The 27,305-nt window shown below is 40.5% G+C and overlaps 5 protein-coding genes and 1 long non-coding RNA gene across 9 annotated transcripts; 1 reads left to right on the top strand and 5 right to left on the bottom strand.

The window, feature by feature from the left end:
• Positions 1-72: 72 nt before the first annotated feature.
• CPG2 (cuticular protein glycine-rich 2) lies at positions 73-1,143 on the bottom strand. Its single transcript, NM_001173328.1, is given in 2 exon segments — positions 73-408; positions 1,081-1,143. Coding segments are annotated over 2 exon segments (288 nt in total). The 5' UTR covers positions 1,093-1,143; the 3' UTR covers positions 73-132.
• Positions 1,144-4,254: 3,111 nt separating this feature from the next.
• LOC134200534 (uncharacterized) lies at positions 4,255-8,411 on the bottom strand. Its single transcript, XR_009975495.1, has 2 exons — positions 6,582-8,411; positions 4,255-6,132 (listed from the first exon to the last, which is right to left on the bottom strand). It is a non-coding gene; the product is annotated as an uncharacterized LOC134200534 (long non-coding RNA).
• Positions 8,412-9,143: 732 nt separating this feature from the next.
• Positions 9,144-9,842, bottom strand: CPG28 (cuticular protein glycine-rich 28). Its single transcript, NM_001173307.1, has 2 exons — positions 9,795-9,842; positions 9,144-9,631 (listed from the first exon to the last, which is right to left on the bottom strand). Exons 1-2 carry the CDS (start codon positions 9,804-9,806, stop codon positions 9,215-9,217), a joined length of 429 nt encoding a protein of 142 aa, NP_001166778.1. The 5' UTR covers positions 9,807-9,842; the 3' UTR covers positions 9,144-9,214.
• A 4,444-nt stretch (positions 9,843-14,286) lies between these two features.
• Positions 14,287-15,013, bottom strand: CPG27 (cuticular protein glycine-rich 27). The gene is made up of 2 exons (NM_001173308.1): positions 14,968-15,013; positions 14,287-14,804 (listed from the first exon to the last, which is right to left on the bottom strand). Exons 1-2 carry the CDS (start codon positions 14,977-14,979, stop codon positions 14,367-14,369), a joined length of 450 nt encoding a protein of 149 aa, NP_001166779.1. The 5' UTR covers positions 14,980-15,013; the 3' UTR covers positions 14,287-14,366.
• A 4,016-nt stretch (positions 15,014-19,029) lies between these two features.
• On the bottom strand, positions 19,030-20,189 carry CPG26 (cuticular protein glycine-rich 26). 2 transcript variants are annotated; one of them, XM_062673514.1, is made up of 3 exons: positions 20,068-20,189; positions 19,754-19,883; positions 19,030-19,560 (listed from the first exon to the last, which is right to left on the bottom strand). In XM_062673514.1, exons 2-3 carry the CDS (start codon positions 19,868-19,870, stop codon positions 19,111-19,113), a joined length of 567 nt encoding a protein of 188 aa, XP_062529498.1. In that variant the 5' UTR covers positions 19,871-19,883; positions 20,068-20,189; the 3' UTR covers positions 19,030-19,110.
• Positions 20,190-25,529: 5,340 nt separating this feature from the next.
• On the top strand, positions 25,530-26,425 carry CPG25 (cuticular protein glycine-rich 25). Of its 3 annotated transcripts, none has more exons than XM_012696718.4 (3): positions 25,530-25,698; positions 25,773-26,132; positions 26,205-26,425. In XM_012696718.4, exons 1-3 carry the CDS (start codon positions 25,687-25,689, stop codon positions 26,301-26,303), a joined length of 471 nt encoding a protein of 156 aa, XP_012552172.1. In that variant the 5' UTR covers positions 25,530-25,686; the 3' UTR covers positions 26,304-26,425. The 3 variants fall into 3 exon arrangements, with proteins under 3 accessions (XP_012552172.1, XP_012552173.1, NP_001166781.1); XM_012696719.4 differs by having other exon boundaries at positions 25,543-25,698; positions 26,220-26,425; NM_001173310.1 differs by having other exon boundaries at positions 25,649-25,698; positions 26,217-26,425.
• The last annotated feature ends 880 nt before the right edge of the window (positions 26,426-27,305 follow it).

Below are 27,305 nucleotides of genomic sequence, written 5' to 3'. Positions count from 1 at the left end.
AATTCCAATCTACATATTTGTTAATAGCCAAACTAATTAAAAACAAAAATTATGTTAATTAAAACAAATAAATATTAAACAAAATAATATTTATTTAAACCCCTAAAAAACCATTTTCATTAATTAAGGTGTTCACCACCATCCATTTCCGTATCCGCTGTATCCGCCGATAATAGTAGGGCTGGAGATGACCTGGGGCTGGGACACCACTCTGTTGACGTGGACCACTTGAGGTACGCTGACCACCCTGGGGACGTTCACAACCTTGTTGACGGAGACCACAGCGGGGGCGGAGTAGCCGCTGTATCCGCCGAAACCAATATCACTGTATCCGCCGAGCAACCCAGTCCAACGCTTCTCACGGATGCTGGCGGCAGACGCGATGGTCACTAAAGCGAACAGGACTACCTGCAAATGAGATAATACACCCTTTAATATTTCGACGGTTAGTTTTGCACGATTTCATTTCTTTTTAATACGCTCTTATTAGCTTCAGACGTATGTATGTTAGTAACGGAATCTTTGAACATGATTTTGACCCCCTTCAAAACGTCGGATTAACTAGAAATTTGGTATACATATAAAGGACCGATGACAATTCAAAATTAAAACAAAACAATAATAAAAAAATATTGAAAAATTGAAATTCAACTAAAAAATGAAAAATAAATAATAGTTTAAAAAAACAAAAAAAAACGCATTTATAGAAAACTCAACTAAATAACTAAATAGAAAATAAATTTTAATACATTTGAATAAAAAATAGTGAAGAAAAAATCATATTATTGTAAAAAAAAGCGTGGGGTGCATGATATCAGTAGTTATAAATATTTTATGAACAGATATGAGTAGAAGGGGTATTTTGATAATATCCTGAAAAGCACCCCCTAAGCTATTATTTATTCCTGCTTAGTTAGTTAGAGAATCTGGCATGCGATCTTCATCCCGAATGAAAATATTTTTCCAGCGGTTTGCCATTGGCCATTTCAACTATAAAATAAAGTACTTGAAACGTCGCAAATCCCAAAACAATTTAAACAATTGCAAGTTTAAGCCGGAATCTCAACTAAAATTACTTACAAAGAATTTCATGTTGTATGAGGGAGCAGTTCTTTGCACTGGGTCAAACGGTAGATCAGTGATACTGTTACGGTTTAGTTCACCAATAAATACACGAGAGTGAGGCCTCGTGACGCAATGCACAATGGTCAAAGAAATCACACAGCCTTCGGATATTTCAATGAATAAACATCCACAGGGGTGAAATTACAACACAAATTATCGATGATAACGTAACACGTAAAATTTTCGAACTTGCGACACTCCGAGGGCCAGCTAGGTTAATATATTGATCTTATAATAACTAGATTGACGAGAGATACGCGAGTGAATATTAATTGTGTTTTAAGTCATTGGTTTCCTCTTAAATCACAATTTTGATGTCTTTGAATGAACGATTACGAATTTACATACAAATTTAATTGTTTGTTATTTAGAATATAATAAAATAAAACATTCTGTCTGGCAAGAGGAAGAGAGGCCGCCACAGAACAACTTGGCGTCGATTGGTGGAGCAGGAGCTAGGGGTCTTGGGCATGACGTGGGAGGAGCTAGAACAGACTGCCCAAGACCGATGTAAATGGAAAAATTTTATTCGAGCCCTACACCCCAGCAGAGGGTAATAGGAAAGAATGATTATGAAAATAAAACATTTGGTTCCCGACAGTAATTTTTAAAGTGAATCTTCTTTATGCGCGTTGAGAGTAAAATGTAACTCGTAACAGATTCGTTACGGCTAGAGAGAAAAGATACAACTTAGGAAAAGTGAGAGTGAGAAAATAGACAGAGCGTCTCGCGAATCACTCGACAATGGAGAGAGGGAGAAAGCGAGCTAGGTCTTTTTTTTTATTGCATTGATGGGTGGACGAGCTCACGAGTGATATTCAGTGGTTACCGGAACCCATAGATATCTATAACGTAAATGCCACCACCCATCTTGAGATACGAGTTCTATGATCTCCGTATAGGTACAACGGCGGCCCCACTCTTCAAACCGAATGCATTACTGCTTCACGGCAGAAATAGGCGGGGTAGTAATTACGCAAATTATAATTTTGCGGGTTTGATTTTCATTACACGATGTTATTCCTTCACCGTGAAAGTCAATTGTGAAACTTTGTCAAATACGTATTTCATTACTGCAGTGGGGACCTCATATTCATAAATTGGCGAGTAAGCTCAGCTCTGCAGCATACGCAGTAAAAAAAATTAGAATGTTAACAAATGCGGACACGGCTCGTTTAGTTTACTTTAGTTACTTCCACAGTGTCATGTCCTATGACATTTTGCTATGGGGCAATGCGGCCGATGTAGAAATGATATTTATTCTGAAGAAAAGAGCTATACGTGCTATTTATAACATGCACTCAAGGGAAACCCTGAGGGAAAAATTTAAAGAAATTAAAGTTCACACTATGCCATTCCAGTACATCTTTGAAAATTTAATGTATGTTCGTAAACATATTGAGGAGTTTCCTAAAAAGTCGGACATACATAATAGAAATACTAGGAACAAACACAAGCTTGTTGTGCCGATGAGTAGGTTACATAAGATACGAAATTCATTCAAGTGTTTGTCTGTGCGCCTGTACAACAAAATCCCACAAGATGTTCAGAACCTACATATACATAGGTTTAAGAAAACTATTAAAGAACATCTGTGCAATAAAGCTTACTATAAAGTCAATGATTATCTAGAAGATTGCACAAAGTGGGAATGAGTTGCTCGCTCCGGGCATTTCAATATTGTAATAATTGTTACGTTATAATACTCATTGTAAAAATGAATATTTAAAAAAAATCTAATATTAAAAACAAAAAAATATATAAAAAAAGTCATGCCCGCCGAGTTTCTTGCCAATTCTTCTCAGGACGGAGGCTAGTTCTTGTGAATTGGCGGTAGTTCTTTTGACTTTCAACAAGTATGTACTTTCATTTATGTTGAATAAAAAAATTTGGATTTGGATTTGGATTAGAAGAACTGGTACCCGCCTGCGGGATTCGAACACCGGTACATGGCTACACACGAATGCACCGCACGTCTTATCCTTTAGGCCATGACGACTTGAATGACTCAGAACGGGCCGTGGTCTCAACAAATTAAAAATTAAATATAAAAATTAAATAACTTTACACAGTAATTTATGTTTGTGTGTTTTAATTTACGACCGTTTGGTGCGCGCTGTAATCAGAGCGCAACGAAATATTAATATAATTTTACTTAAAAAAAAATCCTAACGAGATAATAAAGACCAAAAATTATATTTTGGTATTTATTATCTCGGTGAACTTCCAGCCGGCGATAGCAGTTGTCCACCGTCTCTCATGGACATTTGTAATGCCAGGGTCTGGAGGAGTCTAATCGAGCTTCTTTTGAAGACAAACATTTCAGAGTCGTCAGAGAACACGGTGGAGGAGACAGTTCATTGCAGGGACGGATAGGCAGTACGTGGCAAAAAATATTTATATAAATCCACTCTGGATAAACAAGGCCCATCTAGAAGTTGATGTGCTTTAAGTTTTAATCACGTTTAAATAATCAATATCCAATGGCTTGGAATCCCTGGCCCATTGGAATACCATGAAGAACTCGAAGTGCAATTTAACCCATAGATACAAACTACTGAGTTTCTCATCCTATGTTCTCAGTGGGCCTCTGTCGTGGCGTGCAACATCTTTGACAGGAAATAAGACCTACAGCGACTAGACATAGACACAGACTAAGACAGACACTTGACAAGAATTCAAAAATAAAGAGAGAAATGGAACGAGGGCCTACGTGATTAGCGGCAGGCAGTACATTTTTTGACTTCCTTTAAGACGGACACACGAGGGCAGAAGTTTTTGATGAAGTTCAACTCCCACAAATCACCAAATCCAATGATTTTCTCCTGTACAAAAACAAGGGGCTACTTTTAATTATTCTATCAGGCTGAGCCTCGTCGCCTCGCCCACTAGTCGGGGTGAATGAAGCTCACTTATTGTACGGAGCTTTCACTGACATAGATTAAATTATTTACAAAAATAAACACAATTGAGTTATCTCCGTGAAATTCTAAAATAACAGCTATTTTTAAGCTCCGCATAAGCTTTAAGAAGTCACTATCAACTGTTCGAAGTCACTGTGTATGATTTAAGATTTGTAAGCTTGAGGGTAGACATTATTTTGTTGAACACCAAGTAAAACGATGTCACTTGAGATTCCTGATTTAATCAACAATATGTTATCTTAACAATTCACTTTAACACTTGTCCAACTTTAACCAGTACGTACAACAGTCACTGAATCACACAACGTAACAAGGATATAGTAAGTGCACCAGGCAAGCGCAGTCCAACGAATGTTCATTTCAAGGCACGTTCCGCCTTTTTATACTAGCCGGCGCAGCTGGCTTATGAGTCACTTCTGTTGCAGCTGTTGTTTACGAGTGGAACGACACGGCCGGCGCGCCTGGCTTGTGTGAGTCACTCCTATTGCACGTGCTATATAACATAAATATCGTTAACGCCGTCACGGCCATACTGACGTGCGCTCGTCCTCGTGCGCGCATTCTTATGGTATGTCTGTGAACAACAAACGTGTTCGTTCATCCTGACATTAACGGATGCAACTTAAAACGTGGTCTATGATATTAACAATCTAGTACGGTTCGGTTCGCATAATTCTTCAGAAAATCCTATACTGGCTATAAATAACCTTCAGACTGCTTACATACCTGGGCCAGTTCATTTAAAACTCTTCAGGTATGTAAGTATGTCCCTTTTAACTTAGACCGGAATTGTTATCCCTTCAGTTTTTCGAACTGGACCGGATAATGCTAGACCGAATCGCAATCCCTGTAGCTAATTGTTGTGGCTAATCTGGATGAAAATCCCTATAGCCAAGCCATTGGACCGGACAGACCCTTCAATGACTTCACACTTTTTTTTCTCTTTTTTTTTTGCTAGTCCGGATTAACATCTCTCTAGCCACATACAATTCTCTTTTTTTTTAATCTGCGTGTACGGTAGCGTTTGTTAAAACATTTCTTAAACCAGAACATTTATACGGAATTTCTTCAGAAATAGTGCGAGACCGACCATCGTTTTCTACATTTCCAACACCTGCACCTGAGGTGCCTGAGCTTACAGACATTGTATCACTACCCACAGACTATGTTTGCTGTATCGCTATTTGCGGACAAAAATGTCGCTTCTATTGTCAGTGATAGAGTCGTCATCATTAAGATCAGTTTCATGAACAAGATTAATTAACCCATCTGTGTACGCCGTCACGTCATCGTCACTATAATTTTCAGAAATTTCTAGTAGGCCTGACGGGCCTCGAGGTATTTCACGTAAGTTTTCATGGGGAAATTTGTACACTCTATTAGAACTATTTACATGTCTCAATTTATACCTATCGTTTTCCAAAACTGCAGTAATGTTGAAGGGACCTTTACATTTTCGGTCAACTTACGAAAACAAAATCCCCAGCGGAAAAGAGTTTGACTTTAGCTTTGCCTCGACTAAACCAAGCTTTTGTTTGTGCCCTTTTTTATGTTTTCGCCGGTCTTCGACCGTGCTAAATCAAGATCTAATCTAGAGGGATTATCACTCTGTTGAAACTTTAAGATATTTCAAGTGAACTACCCTGAACGGCAAACGTCTATTCTATTGGAGTAAACCCTGTTACTCGACAACGTGCACTATTAAGGGCGAGTTGAATATCCCCTAAGTACTCTTGCCATCATGATTGGTCTAAGTTACTTTCAGATCAAAGAGTGACTTGTTCATGAAACCGCTTACCATTGAATAAATTACTATGACTTTGTTTTATAAGACTACATTCTGACCCTGAATGGAACATAAAGGGGAAGCCAAAACCACTTATCTGTAACACACTGAAGCTCTGGAACACACGTTGACGTCTCTGGTTGGACCTGCCACAGCACCTGGAGCAGTGTCGTTTTTCTTCTTGTAGCGCATGGAACACCCAGAAGCTACATGGCTCGCATCACCGCACACGTAACAGCCGACTTGCAGGCGAGAGCCGGGCGCCCACGGATGAGGAGGTTGTTCAGGTTTTGCAGGCTGTATTTTTGTGAGGCAAGTAGTAGCTCGAGCCTTAAGCGAATGTGTGAGAGTCAAAATTAAATCGACACCATCCAATACTTCAACTACTTTAAACGGCCCTTTAAACTTCGTATCTAATTTCGTTTGATTATGCTCTTCGTATTAATGTGTGGACGAGCTCACAGCCCACCTTGTGTTAAGTGGTTACTGGAACCCATAGACATCCACAGCGTAAACGCACCACACACCTTGAGATAGAAGTTCTAAGGTCTCAGTATAGTTACAACCGCTGCCCCACCCTTCAAACCGAAATACACCACTGCTTCACGGCAGAAATAGGCAGGGTGATGGTACCCGTGCGGTCGATGGCACTATACGGAGCACCCGTCTGGTGCCACGTCCTTACCCACGAGAACGTCGCCGCGCTGCGACGCCGGCAGCGCGCGATCGCAGTTATTCAATGATACCTCACAGTCTCCTACGAGGCGGCGCGCCCTAGCGCAAGTGCAGCCGGAGCGCGGGGGCTCCAATATCGGCAGTCCGTGCTGGAGGCGTGGTCTCGTCGTTTGGCGGACCCGTCGGCCGGCCTCCGTACCGTCGAGGCGATCTGCCCGGTTCTCGCGGACTGGGTGGGCCGCGACCGCGGAAGTCTCACCTCCGGCTACCTGTGCAGACTCACAAGACATTTTACCACCATGCAAACTTCTTACCGCAACAAATCTTACCAGCCACCACGCAAACTACAATTTTACGGGTTCCACCTCTCTTACACGATGTTACTCCCACACTGAGGAAGCCAACCGCGAACACTTGTCAAGCACGCACAAGCACGCACTTCACCGGAAAAACCTGCATCCGCCAGCGGAACCCGAACACCGCCGCATCGCCAGACACGAACGCACCGGACGTCTTATCTTACAGGTCACGACGACTTCAGATGTGTCAATTTTTCTTCCCCACGGAAACTTGTTTGCTTGCTTGCTGGAGCCCGAAGTCATCGAACGTGTAGTGTTATTGGTATTGAATCGAGTAGATTCTAAAATTTCAGCGACAATTCACAGTCTCATGTCCTGGTTTACTGTATTAGTGCCATGTAACTCTAGCAGTAGTCATTGGCTTAAAAACGATTCGTGTCGGAACTACCCACTCGTCATGACAGATCCATTATTGCGATCGAAGTTTCACTTGAGATTTGCACTTGCCTTAATTTCTTGCAATAGTTTGTTACGTGTTGTATTTCCGTTAGTAAATGCCATGTGATGAAGTCGACAGTCAAACTGGGCAACATGAGCCAGAACGTAAGATGTGACGATTTCTTCGTGGCTCAGATCTTCCATCGAGGTAACAGAGACGTTATTACACGACTTACGTATGCTGCATTCACGCTCTTGTGGCGTACCACTACTAGTATTCTGATCTGCATCATGTTTTTTTTTGCTGTACTTCGAACATGTTCAAACACGTCACGCCAGTGAGAGTAGAGTCCTGATCTCACTTCTGATGTAAGCTTGAGGGTAGACATTATTTTGTTGAACACCAAGTAAAACGATGTCACTTGAGATTCCTGATTTAATCAACAATATGTTATCTTAACAATTCACTTTAACACTTGTCCAACTTTAACCAGTACGTACAACAGTCACTGAATCACACAACGTAACAAGGATATAGTAAGTGCACCAGGCAAGCGCAGTCCAACGAATGTTCATTTCAAGGCACGTTCCGCCTTTTTATACTAGCCGGCGCAGCTGGCTTATGAGTCACTTCTGTTGCAGCTGTTGTTTACGAGTGGAACGACACGGCCGGCGCGCCTGGCTTGTGTGAGTCACTCCTATTGCACGTGCTATATAACATAAATATCGTTAACGCCGTCAGATTCATATCTTCGCTCCCTCAGCCTGGACTTACCTCCCTCTACCTTAACATTTATCTCTAATGCAAAAAACGGTTAATTTCATTTTCATTGAAGTCTCTCTCTCTCTCTCTGTGAAGTCACCACGAGAGAAACGTACGCTCTGTTCCATTAAGTAATGTTAAGTTGCTCTAAGCTATATCTTATTTCGAAAGTGGTAATACATATTTTTTCCAGATGAACCCATCCACAAAAATAACGGGAAATGTGAGAACTCATAGTAGTCCAAGATCCCAGGGCCCCCAGACGTCACGTATTTTCTGACGAACGAAATGTGGCCGATTGCGTAGTGTTAGTATGTTCTAAGAACGCATGCCTACCTGCTACCTTGCTTAGACGGCCAATTTTCAGATATCAGGTACTCGAGGTACATAAAATCATTACCTACTTCACGTATTTTCTGATATTTTAGGCAATATCCTTAAAAATAAGTCGCCAATACTCCCAGAAACTTTCCGTCGGCCGAATTGCTTTGCAGACACTTTGAAGGACCAATCATCCCCTATATTCAATTTAATACCTCTGTGGGTAAGAGCGCGAGGGCAATATCCACGCGCATGAGACTGAGTGAGACATGTATTAGGATATATTGAATTCTCTGTCTCTCTGTCTCTCTATCTCTCTCTTACAGTTTACTCATATCAATTAATTATTAATATTCAAAGAAAATCAGTTAAAAATTAAATAATCAGGTAAATAATTAATCAAATTATATATGGGAATTGGCCCTATATTTATATGTAATGTAATGAGTTTTTTCGATTTCGTATATGTATATATTTTTTTATTACTCCTGTAGGCAGACGAGCACACGGCCCACCTGATGGTGAGTGGTTACCGTCGCTCATGGAGCGCGGATCGAAGCCGAGCCGACGGCAGAGTGCCACCATTGTGGTTGCGACTTGGACACGGCGGAGCACACGCTCGTCGCCTGCCCCGCATGGGAGGGGTGGCGCCGTGGCCTCGTCGCAAAAATAGGAAAAAAGGTATCAATTCAGAATACTGTGGAAGTTAATGTTTAGTTATCTACCCAGCTGACGAATAAAGAAGCTGTTCCATTGTAAGCTATCGATATTTGTTTAAATGATTGTAATTGAACAAATAAAATGTAACAAAATTTGTTGAATATTTAACTTTATTTGACAAATCTTAAATAATTAGAGTTCTACACCACATTGACTAGAGTGTTCACCACCATCCACTGCTGTATCCGCCGCCGTATCCGCCGCCGTATCCGCCTCCGTATCCACCACCGTATCCGCCACTGTATCCTCCGTATCCACCACTGTATCCACCGATACCGCTGGAGATAACTTTATTGACAGTGACTACCTGAGGTTGGGAGACTACCTTGTTGACAGATACGACCTGGGGTACACTGACAACTCTGGGGACGTTCACGACCTTGTTGACGGAGACCACAGCGGGAGCGGAGTAGCTGCTGTAGCCGATACCACCGAGTCCACCACCGTAACCGCCATATCCACCACTGTATCCGCCATATCCGCCACCGTATCCGATCCCACCGCTGTATCCGCCGAGGAAGCCGCGCTTCTCACGGACATCGCCGGCTGAGGCGAGCGCCACCAGAGTGCAGATTAATACCTAAAATTTAAAACAAATAAAATTATAAACTATCCCTTTATTTTCAGAATCCTTAATGTTATCACTTAACGTTATAATAGGCTGTTCGCTTGCTAGGTACTTTGTCATAATTTACACTTGTTTAATTAGAAACAAATTGATGCAAGCGTGCTCGTGAACTTACAAAAGCTCTCATGTTGTTGTCTGCGGTCGGCGACAGTGGATGAGTGATGTGCAGTGTCTGACGGCGCGGTATATATCCGCGCGCTCGCGCAACACTGCCCTCGCCACACTACTCATTCTTCTGACGTTCATTCATAATCCTTCGATCGTTTGTATGTAGTAATGCCACACACCTGTCAGTTTACAACCTGTTCGCGTTTATCTGTGTTCTTATTTACAATATCCTTCTGAATGCGAATTAATTATAATTGTGCAATTTATAACAAACTTTTAAAATGAAATAACTTCTTTATCAGAGTGACAGAATCAGCACGACGCATATATTATTTAAATGTAACACGAATTAGAAAATTATCATTAAATTAATTTGTTTTACTTAACTTACTTTAAATATAATAGAATCTAAATTGTATTGAGTTGAACACACAACTAACCGATGACCCGTGCGTTTCCAAGTGGGTACCTACAGTACATAGCATTAGTTGTCCTTGATGGCATCATAACGTGGTCTATTTCACTGTTAAACACATTACTCCAAACTTGATATGTCATCATGTAAATTTTTTTATATAAAGACGGTATTTAAATAATATAAAAGTGATACAGAATACAAATAAAAATCATAGGTATATAACTGAACCGCCGACGCCATGACGATGCTCATGTAAGACCAATCTTATTGAAGAATAATATTTAGTTTATGGATCTATGAAGATCTGCGAAATAATGACAGAATATTAGAAATGACTCTACACTTACACTTCGAGTGCGAACCAATCGAGGACGCTGGTGTATCTTGCTCGACTTTTCAGTGACAATGTTTGCATTCAAATTCTAAATGTATCTATTGCTTCGGGGGTCATACTAAATTTATTTAATTCATTTTCTTTCAATATTTCGTACAAAGGGCGTTACGATCTATCCACAGAAAGTTTCAGGAAACCGAATTTGGTCACTAAAGAATATAAATTTGTTTATTTACATAATGACGGCCAGCAGCAGACGGTATGTGAGCTCGTCGAGTGCAGTGGAGAATTAAACCGCAAGCCGGGAGAGCAAGTAAAAAAAAACATGATAATAAATGAAACACAATAAAAAAGGCTATCCAATTTCTAAAACACAAAGAACATAGTTAATAGCTATTAATGTCTTGGTGAAACTAAATGTCAAAGATCGTATTCTTGGTCTGGTTTTATGTCAATCATGTATATTGAAGTTTTGGCCTAAGGATTAAGACGGCCGATGCATTCGTATGCGTCTGTGCCGGTGTTTGATCCCACAGAGAGGAACCAATTTTTCTGATAAAATACGTATTTAAAATACGTAATTAATTAATCTTCATTAATGACTTCCACGAAGAATGAATAACATTGTATAATAATAATCAAACCAGCAAAAAAAATTAATTTCTGTAATTCCTGGTGGTACGGCGTCTTGTGAGCCCACACAGATAGGTATCAGCACGCTGCCTATTTCTGCCGTGAAGCAGTAATGCCTTTCAGTAGGAAAGATGGGACAGCCGTTAGGCACTGAGACTTAAAACTCTCATGGCTCATGGTTGGTATTGACATCTAAGTTGCTTATGTCTGTGGGTTCGGGTGACCACTTAACATCAAGTGGCCCATGAGCTTGGCCACTCATCTAAGCAACTAATAAGAAACTTACAAACTCTGCCAGTGTTGAGGGTCAGCTTCCTCATCACACTTAATGACAATAGAAAATGTTCAGAGATCTATTGTGAAGGTGACCCTGAACAAGTCGCTTAAGTTGCTATGTACTGAGTTTTTTTTATTTCCTTTGTCGGTAGAAGAGCATACAGTCCAGCAGTAAATACTCAATCTCGCTGATGGACATCAGTAATGCCATAGGACATGGCCAAGCCGCTGCCTACTGCTGAGGTTTACAAGGAGGTTGATCTGTAGAGCATATGCCAACCACAGACTTAACCACACCAGAGTATATAAAATAGTTTTTATATGTAACAAAAAAGAAAAAACTATAATATTTATTTCCAAATTAATTTTACAGAAATGGTTTTTTGAGTCTTCAAATAAGATCTTCCTGTGGTGGGAATAGTTGGCTACTTACCTTGGCTAACATAATGTACAATCCAGAAATAAACACAACTAATTAGTACATTAATGATTAAAATAAAATTAATCAACACAAAATGTATACTATCTGTGTGTGTGTTTATGTGAAAGAGAGAGAAACAAATTAAAGCTTCGTTCGGTTAACGGTTCCAGCAATTCTCGTCGCCTCATCTACAAGTATAATATCTTAATAAATTAATAAAAAAATGTGACAGAAAAATGTAACCGTACGGAAACTTTTAGAAGTCGTCGTGGCCTAAAGGTTAAGACGCCCGGTGCATTCGTATCTAGCGATGCACCGGTGTTCGAATCCCGCAGGCGGGCAACAGTTTTTCTAATGAAATACGTACTTGCCAAATGTTGACGATTGACTTCCACGGTGAAGGAATAACATCATGTAATAAAAAATCAATCCGCAAAATTATAATTTTCGTAATTACTGGTGGTGGAACCTCTTGTGAGTCCGCACGGGTAGGTACCACCACCCCGTCTATTTCTGCCGTGAAGCATGAATGCGTTTCGGTTTGAAGGATGGGTGGGTGGCGCATTTACATTGTAGATGTCTATGGGCTCCAGTAACCACTTAACACCAGGTGGGCTGTGAACTCGTCCGCAGTCTAAGCAATAAAGGCTTCATGTTGACATCAGAAATGACTTAATTAGATTTAATGACCACGAAACAGAAAAACTTTACAATCGCTTCCATTCTTGTTATGACACACGCGACTCACACATCAGACACACGTACACATGTACGCACACAAATCCATACACACTAAACATTCTTTATTTAATATTTGTTATTCTCACTTACTATGAATATAAATGTGTATATATATTTTTAAGGGATTTTATAGTCTTATTTTAATTTTAATGAAATTTTTATATGAAAAATGATATTATGAAATGAAATGAAATTGATTAATATGAGTCGTCTATTATCAAAGGCGGCAATCTGTGCATTTGGACAACAAAATTTTATTGATATGTCAATACAGATTTATTTGAATATAATCGTCTCCTTCAAAGAATACGGTTCAAAACCTGCATTAAATAAAGGTTAATAGTTAACCTGTTATTTATCTAAGATGTCGTTCCGAAGAGTTTTGTGACTGCCGATGGAATACAAAGTCAATAATTCGTTTTTCTGATTTACCAATCATTGTCCAAAAGTCAGGTTGCCGGCTTTGATAATAGTCGACTCATATGAAACATGGCATGAAATTAAATGATAACGAAATGAAATGTGATGATATGGCATGAAATAGTAATCTCAGTAAAATGTTGGTCATTTACTGAGACTTTTTCAGTAAACTTTTTGGAGGATATCGAGAAGTTACGTTCAGCGGCTTTATATCATTTTCCCACATTTGTGCACTTTCAGTAAACCACCGTTATCACACAACACTAAAAAGCCAAAATAAAACAAATCACACAACTTCACTTCCAAAAAGTTCAAAATATGTATATCACTATAATTAAGTTCATAATACCTTCACTATTAAATTCATTATACTAACACTAAACACTAATATATCCTATCTAATACCATAAGGTTATGTCTTTTTGGGGATGCGCATGTGCCAGAACTCATCCAAGGCACGCTGGGAGCAAGCTGACGTGCACCGACTGGAGACCGAACCGACGGTCGGCAGCTCCATAACAGCCCCGGGCAGCTTGTCCAAAAGTCGGCGCCACAAACTCGTACACCCGGAGACCGCACTGGGTTTCACAACCAGCATGGATCGGGCTGCACTGTCATCCGTAACTGGGTTGCTCTTTCGCAAAACGTGTGGAGAATGGCATCAAGAATATATTGTTAGGTCTAACAAGACTGTCCCCAAACTGGCATACAGCGGAGACCCGAACACTTAAGGGACTAGGATTCGGATAAGAACCCTATCCTGACACCCAGCTCGACGATTGGTATTGGTTTGGTTCGGAGAGCAAAAAGCGCTTTCTCTCACGCCCCGCACAGAATATGTCTAGTGAGGATATATTATTGTTAATTCCATAAGGTAATGCTGATTGATAAATATTCAGCAATAGTTCACAACAACAAAGGAGTCAGTATTTTAAGGTTAAGCTCACGGCCCACCTGTTATTACGTGGTTATCTCAGTTTATAGACATCACAACAGAAGCTGTAACAATGAAAAACCCGCCCCGCTCGTATTATTAATTACGTAAAATTCCACTCCTCTTTAACATGCGAGATGAAAGAGAGAGACAGATCTTTCCTCCTCTTCGCTGTTACTTTGAGAGCATTTTCAACAAAAGAAAATCATGGTAAGAAATGTTTGCTGTAGATGCGACAGACAAGACGTAATCACTTCGGTCGATACGAAGAACGGAGAATTGCTACTCTTCTTTGTTGAATTGTATCAATAAAAGTGAACAGTAAAATTTATGTTTATATTTACATTCAGGTACAGGTATTCTTACAATAATTAAATTAGAACACTACGCTGACTAGAGTGTTCACCACCATCCACTGCTGTATCCGCCGCCGTATCCGCCTCCGTATCCGCCACCGTATCCGCCTCCGTATCCACCACTGTATCCTCCGTATCCGCCACTGTACCCACCGAATCCGCCGCCGTATCCACCGATACCGCTGGAGATAACTTTATTGACAGTGACCACCTGAGGCTGGGAGACTACCTTGTTGACAGATACGACCTGGGGTACACTGACTACTCTGGGGACGTTCACGACCTTGTTGACAGAGACCACAGCGGGAGCGGAGTAGCTGCTGTATCCGATACCACCGAGTCCACCTCCGTAACCGCCATATCCGCCACTGTATCCGCCATATCCGCCACCGTATCCGATCCCACCACTGTATCCGCCGAGGAAGCCGCGCTTCTCACGGACATTGCCGGCCGAGGCGAGTGCCACCAGAGTGCAGATTAATACCTAAAATTTAAAACAAATAAAATTATAAACTATCCTTTTATTTTCAGAGTCCTTAATGCTATTAATTAACTTTATAATAGGTTATTCGCTTGCTAGGTACTTTGTCATAATTTACACTTGTTTAATTAGAAACAAATTGATGCAAGCGTGCTCGTGAACTTACAAAAGCTCTCATGTTGTTGTCTGCGGTCGGCGACAGTGGATGAGTGATGTGCAGTGTCTGGCGGCGCGGTATATATCCGCGCGCTCGCGCAACACTGCCCTCGCCACACTCTAATCATTCTTCTGACGTTCATTCATAATCCTTCGATCGTTTGTGTGTAGTAATGCCACACACCTGTCAGTTTACAACCTGTTCGCGTTTATCTGTGTTCTTATTTACAGTATCCTTCTGAATGCGAATAAATTATAATTGTGTAATTTATAACAATTTTTAAAATGAAATAACTTCTATCGGAGTGACAGAATCAGCACGCCGGATATATTATTTAAATGTAATTTACTTTAAATATAATAAGGTCTACATTGTTGAGTTGAAAACACAACTAATCGATGGCCCGTGCGTTGCTAAGTGAGTACATACAGTACATAACATTAGTCGTCCTTGATGGCATCATAACGTGGTCTATTTCACTGTTAAACACATTACTCAAAACTTGTTACATAATGTCATCATGTAATTTTTTTTATATCAAGACGGTATTTAAATAATATAAAAGTGATTAGGAATACAAATAAAAATCATGACCGCTAACGCCATGACGATGCTCATGTAAGATAAATCTTATCGAAGAATAATATTTAGTTTATAGATATATGAAGATCTGCGAAATAACGAAAGGATCTTAGAAATGAACCAATCGAGGACTCTGCAGTAAGTACCATCTGGCTGGACAGTGACAATGTTTGCATTCAAATTCCAAATATATCTATTGTTTCGGGGGCTATACTAAATTTATTTAGTTAATTTTCTTTTAATATTTCGTACAAAGGGCGTTGCGGTCTATCCACAGAAAGTTACAGGAAACCGAATTTGGTCATGAAAGAAAATAAATTTATTTGTTTACATAATTACAGCCAGCAGACGGTATGTGAGCTCGTCGAGTGAAATGGAGACTTACACCGCAAGCCGGGAGAGCAAGTAAAAAAAACAAAATAATAAATGAAACACAATAAAAAAGGCTATCCAATTTCTATAAATATTAAAATAAAACACAAAAAACATAGTTAATAGAATATATTAATGTCTTGGTGAAACTAAATGTCAAAGATCGTATTCTTGGTCTGGTTTTATGTCTCACTGGTGGTAGGATCTCTTGGGAGTCCGCACGGGTAGGTACCACCACCCCGTCTAAAAAAAATGCCAATCATGTATATTGAAGTTTTGACCTAAGGGTTAAGACGGCCGATGCATTCGAATGACTTCCACGAAGAATGAATAACATTGTATAATAATAATCAAACCAGCAAAAAAAATTAATTTCTGTAATTCCTGGTGGTAGGGCGTCTTGTGAGCTCGTACAGGTAGGTACCAGCACGCTGTTTATTTCTGCCGTGAAGCAGTAATGCCTTTCGGTTGAAAGGATGGGGCAGCCATTAGGCACTGAGATTTAAAACTCTCATGGCTCATGGTTGGTAGTGACATTTAAAACTTCGTTCGGTTAATGGTTCCAGCAATTTTCGTCGCCTCATCTACAAGTAGGTATATCATAATAAATTAATAAGCAAATGTGACAGAAAAATGTAACCATACGGAAACTTCAGGTTGAGATCAGAAATTACCAGGGCGGCGCCGACCTCCGGCGGCGCCTGTATGCAAAACCCATGAAGCGCCTCCTATTTTTACGAATCTTCATGTTTCAATATTTTTTTTTAATTACATATTTGTTAATTTTGACTTATGTTTTGAAGTAAATCTTGGGATGCTTGTACTATAAATGCATTATATGTTTTGTTATTTACAAGTGATATGTTGTACCTATTGTACCTACTTACTTATCGATACTCCACTAGAAAGAATTTTGTTTTGGTGTAAGTATAACGTTAGTAATTTTTTTGGTGACGGCGCCCTTATTGTATTGGCGAAGTGTGCACCGCATACTTCGCATATAGGGGCGGCGCGGCCCTGGAAATTACTTAATTAGATTTTTTTTTTATGTTTGAAATATTACCAGTTTCACCAGGACAGGTGGGCGAGCAAAGGCTCAGCCAGGAGGGGTGGGATTTGCTAACAACGGCCCGAGCACCTCCGAAAAAGACCTAACAACTCAAGAGCAATTGCTTCGCGAATGAATCTACTACCGGATCGGAATCGCGACCCGCTGAGGAGATCCGGCGAGAAACTCAGCGAGCTGATTCATGGGTTAGGTTGCACGTCGACCTCTTTGTCGAGTTCGACGAGTACGGTTACCGGGGTCCCTAAGCCTGCTCCTAGTATTAGAGCTGAAGGCGTCTAATTAGATTTAATGACCACGAAACCGAAAAACTTTACAATCGCTTCCATTCTTGTTATGTCGCACATACACATGTACGAACACAAATCCATTCACACGAAGCATCCTTCATTTTTGTTATTCTCACTTACTATGAATATAAATGTGTATAATAATACTTATATATATATTTTTAAGGGATTTTATTACTTGGTATGGACCTTTAGGTCAAGTCTTACTTTAATTTTAATGAATTTTTTTTATGAAATAAGAAATGAGATAAGATGAGATGATATAGTATGAAATATAATCTCAGTAAAATGGTGGTCATTTACTGAGACTTTTTCAGTAAACTTTTAGAAGGATATCGAGAAATTACGTTCAGCGGCTTTGATTGATTTTCCCACATTTGTACACTTTTACAGATACTAAGCAGTTAGTGAACCACCGTTATTACACATTTAAACACTAAAAAAACAAAATAAAACAAATCACACAACTTCACTTCCAAAAAGTTCAAAATATGTATATATATCACTATAATTAAATTCATAATACCTTCACTATTAAATTTATTATACTAACACTAAACACTAATATATACTATCTATTACCATAAGACTATGTCTTTTTGGGGATGCGCATGGGCCAGAACTCAACCAAGGCACGCTGGGAGCAAGCCGACGTGCACCGACTGGAGACCGAACCGACGGTCGCCAGCTCCATAACAGCCCCCGGGCAGCTTGTCCAAAAGTCGCCGCCACAAACTCGTACACCCGGAGACCGCACTGGGTTTCACAACCAGCATGCACTGTCATCCGTAACTGGGTTGCTCTTTCGCAAAACGTGTGGAGAATGGCATCAAGAATATATTGTTAAGTCTAACAAGGCTGTCCCCAAACCGACATACAGCGGAGACCCGAACACTTAATTTTTTTTTTTTTTCCTACCTATGCTGATAGCCTTGAGAGGCTATTTCAGCGTACCCTAGCTTGTGTAGGTGAGCTCGCGGGGCTCAAACCGGAGAATTGCTAACACCGCCCTAGCAAGAGCAGTGCTTCGCAGAATCTACCACCGGATCGGAAGCGCGACCCACTGAGAAGATCCGGCGAGAAACTCAGTGGGCTGTGTCTGTGGGTTAATTCGCTCGTCGAGCCCTTCGTCGCAAGCGACGGGTTCGACGAGGACGGTGACCGGTGCTTGTATTGCCTAAAAGCACCGTTAATGGATCAGGAGGATCCGTGATGACGTGCAGCAAGAACACTTAAGGGACTAGGATTCGGATAAGAAACCTATCCTGACACCCAGCTCGACGATTGGTATTGGTTTAGTTCGGAGAGCAAAAAGCGCTTTCTCTCACGCCCCGCACAGAATATGTCTAGTGAGGATATATTATTGTTAATTCCATAAGGTAATGCTGATTGATATACATTCAGCAATAGTTCACAACAACAAAGGAGTCAGTATTTTAAGGTTAAGCTCACGGCCCACCTGTTATTACGTGGTTATCTCAGTTTATAGACATCACAAAAGAAGCTGTAACAATGAAAAACCCGCCCCGCTCGTATTATTAATTACTTAAAATTCCACTCCTCTTTAACATGCGAGATGAAAGAGAGAGACAGATCTTTCCTCCTCTTCGCTGTTACTTTGAGAGCATTTTCAACAAAAGAAAATCATGGTAAGAAATGTTTGCTGTAGATGCGACAGACAAGACGTAATCACTTCGGTCGATACGAAGAACGGAGAATTACTACTCTTCTTTGTTGAATTGTATCAATAAAAGTGAACAGTAAAATTTATGTTTATATTTAGATTTCAGGTACACGTATTCTTACAATAATTAAATTAGAACACTAAGCTGACTAGAGTGTTCACCACCATCCACTGCTGTATCCGCCGCCGTATCCGCCTCCGTATCCGCCACCGTATCCGCCTCCGTATCCACCACTGTATCCGCCACTGTATCCTCCGTATCCGCCACTGTACCCACCGAATCCGCCGCCGTATCCACCGATACCGCTGGAGATAACTTTATTGACAGTGACCACCTGAGGCTGGGAGACTACCTTGTTGACAGATACGACCTGGGGTACACTAACTACTCTGGGGACGTTCACGACCTTGTTGACGGAGACCACAGCGGGAGCGGAGTAGCTGCTGTACCCGATACCACCGAGTCCACCTCCGTAACCGCCATATCCGCCACTGTATCCGCCATATCCGCCGCCGTATCCGATCCCACCGCTGTATCCGCCGAGGAAGCCGCGCTTCTCACGGACATCGCCGGCTGAGGCGAGCGCCACCAGAGTGCAGATTAATACCTAAAATTTAAAACAAATAAAATTATAAACTATCCCTTTATTTTCAGAATCCTTAATGTTATCACTTAACATTATAATAGGTTTTTCGTTTACTAAGTACTCTGTCATAATTTACACTTGTTTAATTAGACAAAAAAAAAGTTGGGATAATATAGAAAAAAATGATCCAATTGACGCGTGCTCGTGAACTTACAAAAGCTCTCATGTTGTTGTCTGCGGTCGGCGACAGTGGATGAGTGATGTGCAGTGTCTGGCGGCGCGGTATATATCCGCGCGCGGAGTCGCGGTCGCGCAACACTGCTCTCGCCATACTACTCGCCACACTACAATATTAGGATATTCTTTCGTCATTAAGACGATTATCCTTCGAGCATTAACACTCATGCTTCTATTTATGTAGTTTGTTGTGCAAAAATATGAATTAAATGATAATATGAATTAATTTGTATCTCATAATGAAAGCTATATATCATATAATCATTAGTTGTATTCTATGTACAAACTTACATTGGCGCGGTAATAGAAGAGCAGCAAAAAGTATTATTATCTCGGACTCTGAGAGTGACTCATGTTAGTTTATGACATACATAAACTAACTTTTGTGATTACCTCGTTCATGTTTGTGAGCTCTGTAAGCAATGGAAATTGATTTTGGTTTTTTCTTTTGGTTAATATCGGCGAACGGGCTCAGGACCACCTGGCGTTAAGTGGTTACCGGAACTTCTAGACATCAACAACGTAACTGCCATCACCAATCTTAAGCCATAAGTTCTAAGTCCCAGTTTTACAGTACAACTGCTGCCCCAATTTTCAAACCAAAACGGTACCCACCGCCCCTACTTCACGGCGGAAATAAATAGACAGGGTGACGATACTCGCCCGTGCGGGTGACTTCCCTGTAAACGATATTTGACGTTTTTTTATTTTTTTAAATAAAAGAACACTTCTTGTGGCATAACTATCATAGTTACCTATACATATTATTCTTATGCTGTCGCGACACTTTCTACACAATTATGCGTTCTACAAAGTCATAATACATTATTTTATTCTATCATCAATAGTTTTCGCAGCACATGCAATGTAAAGAATATTTTAGGTAATTTTTTTACACCTTTAATTACATTACGGGAGTTTTAGTAAGGATCCCTATTTTTTAAAAAAAAGAATATAGCCTGTGTCTCTCGAGAATAGTGTAGCTTCCAAACAGTGAAAGAATTTTTCAAATCGGTTCAGTACTTTCGGAGCCTATTCAATATAAACAAACAAACAAATCGTTATAATATTAATATAGATGGTCCAATGGTGCTGAATAAAGAAAAACAAATGTCTAGATCAAAGTAATTGTGGTGGAATCAAAATGCGCAAAAGTAGAAATGAAATCAATGACTGTTTTGTAATACATTTATATTTTATTGTGTCATTCATAGTCAATTGTGGATATTGAGGAAAAATAAGTCTTTCTTTGGCACGTCACAACTCCTTATTCTTTTATGCTAGCAAATGGCTATTGAATATACTTCTCTGATAAAAATAACAGGCGTATCCACGCGAGATATTATAGGTTACAGAGAAAACGCAGAGAAACGCTATTCGCCATCGGTGGTGCGACGTAACAATACTGTCTGACGAGCTAGATTCATTCGTGTCTGTCCGCGAGAGACACCGGCTTAGCAGCGTCTTAGACTTGCTTAGGTTCACATACGAAATTAACCACTCACCATCAGTTGGACTGCACACTCATCTACCTATTGATTTCGGATTGTCGATAATCCCATTCTCACGGATTGTTTGGAACCTCCGGGTTTACGGAGGGACTTCGGTTCCCTCTGTATTTTATACCGTGTGTTCCATGGGTGCTCTGAGGAATTGTTTGAAATGATCCCCTCATCTACTTTTTATCATCGCACCTCCCGCCATAGGAGCAGAGTTCATCCATATTATCTGGAACCGCTGCGTTCATCGACAGTGCGTTTCCAGAGGTCTTTTTTGCCACGTACCATCCGGCTTTGGGATGAGCTCCCCTCCACGGTGTTTCCCGAGCGCTATGACATGTCCTTCTTCAAACGAGGCTTGCGGAGAGTATTAAGCGGTAGACAGCGGCTTGGCTCTGCCCATGGCATTGCTGAAGTCCATGGGTAACGATAACTACTCACCATCAGGTGGGCCGTATGATCGTCTGCCTATAAGAGTAATAAAAAAAACTCCACCGACTGACTAAGTCTTGTCTCGAGAACAGGTTGGTAGGGAGGGTCAGCAGTTTTTCTCACTTACCTTTTTTAAGCTATTGCACTCCGCCTACCATGTAGCTTTCGTTCAACACATTCACACGTTGCGCTTGTGTAGTGTTTGTGAATAAGCGCGTGGCGTGACGTCACACTGCATGCGCATCATGAAAAGTCTGTCCATCTCGCTTTCGCGCGGTCTAGCTTATGAGTGTGAAGGGGACAGTTAAGGTTTTACTTTTATTAATGTTTAATATAGCGTGGTCTTGTTTTATTAGTGTTTTGATATTGAATTATCATTATCTAATTATAATTGCAAAAGTTGATAAAAAATGCTATGCAATAACTTTACCGCGGCAGTTCCCGAGTGCCACGCGTTTTTTATTTCTTAGATGGGTGGACGAGCTCACGGCCCACCTAGTGTTAAGTGGTTACCGGAGCCCATAGACATCTATAACGTAAATACCGCCACCCACCTTGAGACATAGTTCTAAGATCTCACTTTTAACAGTACAACGGCTGCCTCACTGTTCAAGCCGAAACGCATTAGGTACTGCTTCACGGCAGAAATAAGCAGGGAGGTGACACCTACCCGTGCGGATTCACGTCAGGTTTTCACTATAGCAGTCACTATTTGTATCACGAGATGCATACCTAAATATCAGTCGATTAACAATTATACTACGGTCAGAACGTTATGCATGACAATGATCTCCCCGATGCGACGATGTGTCTGGACCCAAGTTGTTTTTTTTTTACGATTGAAGGATTACTGGTGGCTCGGAGGCCTTTCCAGTTTCAACAGGACAGATGGGCGCGCAAAGGCTCAGCCAGGAGGGGTGGGATTTGCTAACAGCTGCCCGAGCGCCTCCGAAGGAGACCTAACCACTCCAGAGCAAATGCTTCGCGAATGAATCTACTACCAGATCGGAATCGCGAACTCCGAGATATTTCAGTGCCACGGCGACCACCGTTGACGACTACTGAGGATGATTCGCCCACATTGACAGATAGTTGCTGCATTCATTTAAAACTAAAGTAATATCTTACAAGGGTTTGATTGTTTATTCCACAAATAATAAACATAAATAAGAATTTTGCAGACTATCTGGTGCCCACGAGTCATGCATTCGAATTATACTAGATTTTATTGGATAAAAGCTTATCTTTGCTTGTTTTAATAAATGAAATGAGCATCGTTACACTCGCCACATAATAATTTAATGGCCGTTCGCCGAGAGAGTGCGATTGGGGCAACACCAAATTTAGTATAAAATGTTACTATTCCAAGTTGATACAGTAATGTTTTTATAATAATTAATCATTCATTCATAGAGCAAAGAACAAATAATAATAATTGCATTTATTTACTCCATAATACAAATACAAAGAACTTTTCAATTAATATGACATAAAAATTCTAATTCTAAACAATATTACAATATATTATACTAACAGAGGAGATAAAAAGGCCGCGGCTCAGCTTTTTGATAGCTGAAACTATCGCTGTTATTCTGCCGCTGCCGGTAATCTTAATCTATAAGCTTAAATCAAATGTATTAATGGTAAACTCAACGCCACTTCAAAGCTGAATGGTCCGCTCGACCACGATCAGGATGACATTCTATCAGCGGCACGACACACTAGCCGGCTTAACGCAACTGATAATCAATTTAATATTAATGATGATTGATGAAAATATATTAAAAGAAAATTGAGAATGTCTCGCGAGGATGGGGCGACACTCACGTGCGGTGGTGAAGTCTATGGACTCATTCAAGCGTGAGCTGGTCTTATACGGAAAATAATGAACTTATATAATTATGGATTTATACTCGAAAACCTCAAGAAATTCTAATCTTAGTATTGCTCTCATACTGCTCATCGTGAACAATCCCAAGTACACAAGTCATATTTATATCTTGTAGAGGTTTTGGTAACTAAAGCCGTTAAGAACAAGGGTAGGAATACTGCTGTCAGCGTTACGGCACGAGGTACAGAGAAGCTACACTAAGCACATTGACAATTACAAGTAGTTTTTATATAGAAATTTTCATTAAGGAATTGAATCCATAAGCAGGACAATGATATCTGTCCCATAAATTGTAACGTAAGCTTCTCAATCAGAAAGTTCAGTATACGTCCGTGTAGTATTGAAGAGTTCACCTTAGTGATCTGTGAACACTATTTATTTATTGGGTACCAACACCTTACACATCCACACACATTTAATCCGTAGAAATTGTTTTAATTATAACATAATACATGACAAGTAGCACATGCACTAAACCCACACCAAGTGCGAACACAATTACGCCCTCGTGAAAGAAGCCCGTTGTTACATTCTATAAAAAAATGGCATTATTACAAATATTTTATAAAAAAATATTCTTTTTTCTCATTGCTTAGATGGGTGGACGATCTCACAGCCCACCTGGTGTTAAGTGGTTACTGGAGCCCATAGACATCTACAACGTAAATGCGCCACCCACCTTGAGATATAAGTTCTAAGGTCTCAAGTATAGTTACAACGGCTGCCCCACCCTTCAAACCGAAACGAATTACTGCTTCACGGCAGAAATAGGCAGTAAAAAATAAGATTAAATAAGGTCAAGGATTTAGACATCTCGTCCAAAATAATCAACAGGGCCTGAAAAACGGTCCCGAGAATACTTGCTGTGCAAATTATTTAGCTCTCTCAACTAGTCTATTAAGAAGTACATTCCTCCGAGGTTGGATGTATGACCCTTGAACTTCCTCAAGCTCGGAGCCCTTAGTTGATGTCGTCAACTGCACATTGATTTTTTTTTCCTACCTATACCTCGAGGGGTCATACTAGATTCACCGGGCGAGTAGGTGATCTCACGAGGCTCTAACCTGTGGACGTTACTAACACTGACCCTAGCAAGAGCAGTGCTTCGCAGAATCTGCCACCGTATCGGAAAAGCGAACCTACTGAGAAGATCCGGCGAGAAACTCAATGGGCCGAAATTCAGAAGAAATTCGGGGACACCATATTCTCTATTAGCAAGTTTCCACAGGAACAATGGATCGAGCGTGCATCTTCGAAATGAAGCGAAATGAGAAAGAATCCGAAAGAAAGCCCATGTGAAAATACTTCATCCTCGCCGGGTAACTCTGAATAGTTCTAGCATCATTACAAGAGAAAGCGCTTCTGGTCATTTTCCAGAAATGAAATGAATATCATTTGGCCGCACTAAGGATCATACTGCTACGTAAGCAGTGCAGTAAGCTAGGATCGAGACGGTCGATGTCCTTCTGCAGGACTGTCACATCAGACAGGCTATTTACAACCCTGGAATTTTTTATGACATCCGCAAACAAATGGCGTCGACATTAGTAAAAGCGGTCATACTTGCATTGCCGGCGACTCGAAAAATGGCTCTATTAAGGGCCACGTGCGTCAATTCAACGTGATACCAAAAACAGTTCAACAACTACGTATACTTATTGTGCCTATGTGTGTTTCTATTAAATTGTTACAATACATTTAATGGTCAGACACGCAAGAACTTGTTTTATTTTTGCAGTTGAGTGTAGCTCGTGGCTGCTTCGTGGCAGAAATTGGCACGAGAGCAGGCAATATGAGACCAGAACCAGTACAAATAAAAGTAAGCTTGCTACTGTTGCCCCCTAAAAATATACTACTAACGTGGCATTGCATAAAATCATTATAAGATTATTCAAAAAACCGATGTCGCATCTCGATAGAAACATATAAATAATTAATAATGTTATACTTTACGCAACCAGGCGATCAAGAAGGCTTTGCAAAATTCCGTGGCCCCGGCCGGCGAGCCGCCTATAAAACCCCATCTGCGGACTGCGAGGAGCATCAGTACCTTCGAGTCATCTCACCAACTACCATTCAACATTCAAAATGAAAACCTTCGTAAGTATTCGAAAATTACTTAAACTTCCGCCGTGCTTTGATCTCATTTATTAATCGACGATTGGTCTTTCTAGTTGTGCGTAGTCCTCCTCGCCGCCGCCGTCCTGGCCGACCCTGCTCCCTCTGAGAGTGAAAACAAGAGGGAGAAACGTGGATACGGCGGACTAGGCACCGGACTCGGCCTCGGCTATGGACTCGGGTACCCCGGACTCTACGGCGCAGGACTCTACGGTCACGGACTCGGCTATAGCGGACTCGGTTATGGCGGACTCGGTTATGGCGGACTCGGCTACGGCGGACTCGGGTACGGCGGTCTCGGCTACGGGTACGGAGCCGGGTACGGCTACGGAGGTCTGATCCCCGGCGCCCCCCTCCTCCACGCTCCTGTGGTCGCAGCCCCCACCGTGGTCGTTAAGAAAGTTGAAGTACCAAAGGTCAGTTGACACTCGATTATTTTGATTGAATAATATTAAATATTTCGTGAATTATCTTGCTTACTATTGTAGGTGGTCGTGAAGAAGGTAGTAGCTGTCCCGCAGCCCATCCCAGTGCCCCACCCCGTGCCGGTCGCTCACCCCCTGGCGTACGCGCCCGCCCTCTGGTGATCTCAGCGCGTGATGCTTTAACCAAATCTATAGAAATATTAATATATTCAAGTACATGACGTACACATTGTTTTTGTTTTGTTTTGTTTATTTAACTATTGAAATACACTGTTAAACTTTTACTTGATGGTTTTATTTTCAAACAATATTTATTTTAAGATTTACAAGTTGTTGAAGGTAGTTTGAAATAACAGACGGAACAGTCTCAGATTGAAAATACTCGTTTAGTTTGTTTGATACTTAGGTATAAAACAAATTCAAGTGTTTAAATAAATAAAAACAGTAGGTACAATTTGGATACAAGTATGTAAACTTCATTGGTATACGAACACCAAAGGTGAAAAACGAAAATATCTCAAAATTCCCTGAAAATTGGTTTTGTAGTGTAAATTTATAAGTATTTAATAAATACCAAACTAATTATTGAAATTACTATTTTATTCCCTGTAATCTTCAATTAAAATGATCATCTCCCTGTGAATAATTCGAAAAGGTTCAATTGCGCGGTCTCAAGTATGTACCTACTCAGAAAGAAAGATTTAACAAAATAAGATACAAAATACATTTACGTTTTAACTAACTGAGACCCTCATTCTCATTCAAAGGTTTAGAGGTTTACAATACAATTTTTTAAATTGCTGAACATTACATACCCCCTTCCCCGTTCGTTTGTAACTAAGAACATTATGGCGTGTGAACTATCAACTAACTCAAGAATTTAATCTGAATAGATAAACAATATTTTATAGAACACTCATCAAAGCTTTCATTCATAATTAAATTTTTATGAAAATTTGGTAACAGAGCTCTTGGAGGCCAACGACGTATTCAAAATTCGGAAAACAAGGTTAAATGTCTTCATACATAATGTATTCATCTCCACTAATGCGTTTATAGGAAGGCTGTTGAAATCGTCATGAAATTATATCATAAAATTTCTCAGATAATAAAATAAATTATAATTACATCATCATCATTCTCCTGCCCTTCTCCTAGTCACCT

Source organism: Bombyx mori, chromosome 18 (assembly GCF_030269925.1).
Source record: "Bombyx mori chromosome 18, ASM3026992v2".
Classification (NCBI taxonomy): Eukaryota; Metazoa; Arthropoda; class Insecta; order Lepidoptera; family Bombycidae; genus Bombyx; species Bombyx mori.
Note: the sequence above shows the minus strand (reverse complement) of the source record. Positions and strands in the feature narration are given on the sequence as shown.

Coding starts and splice junctions, on each gene's coding strand:
- CPG26 (XM_062673514.1), bottom strand. CDS start 19,870: ATGGCGAGAGCAGTGTTGCGCGACCGCGACTCCGCGCGCGGATATATA. Junction 19,561..19,753: donor ACAACAACATGAGAGCTTTT/GTAAGTTCACGA, acceptor TTTAAATTTTAG/GTATTAATCTGCACTCTGGT.
- CPG25 (XM_012696718.4), top strand. Junction 26,133..26,204: donor AGAAAGTTGAAGTACCAAAG/GTCAGTTGACAC, acceptor TTACTATTGTAG/GTGGTCGTGAAGAAGGTAGT.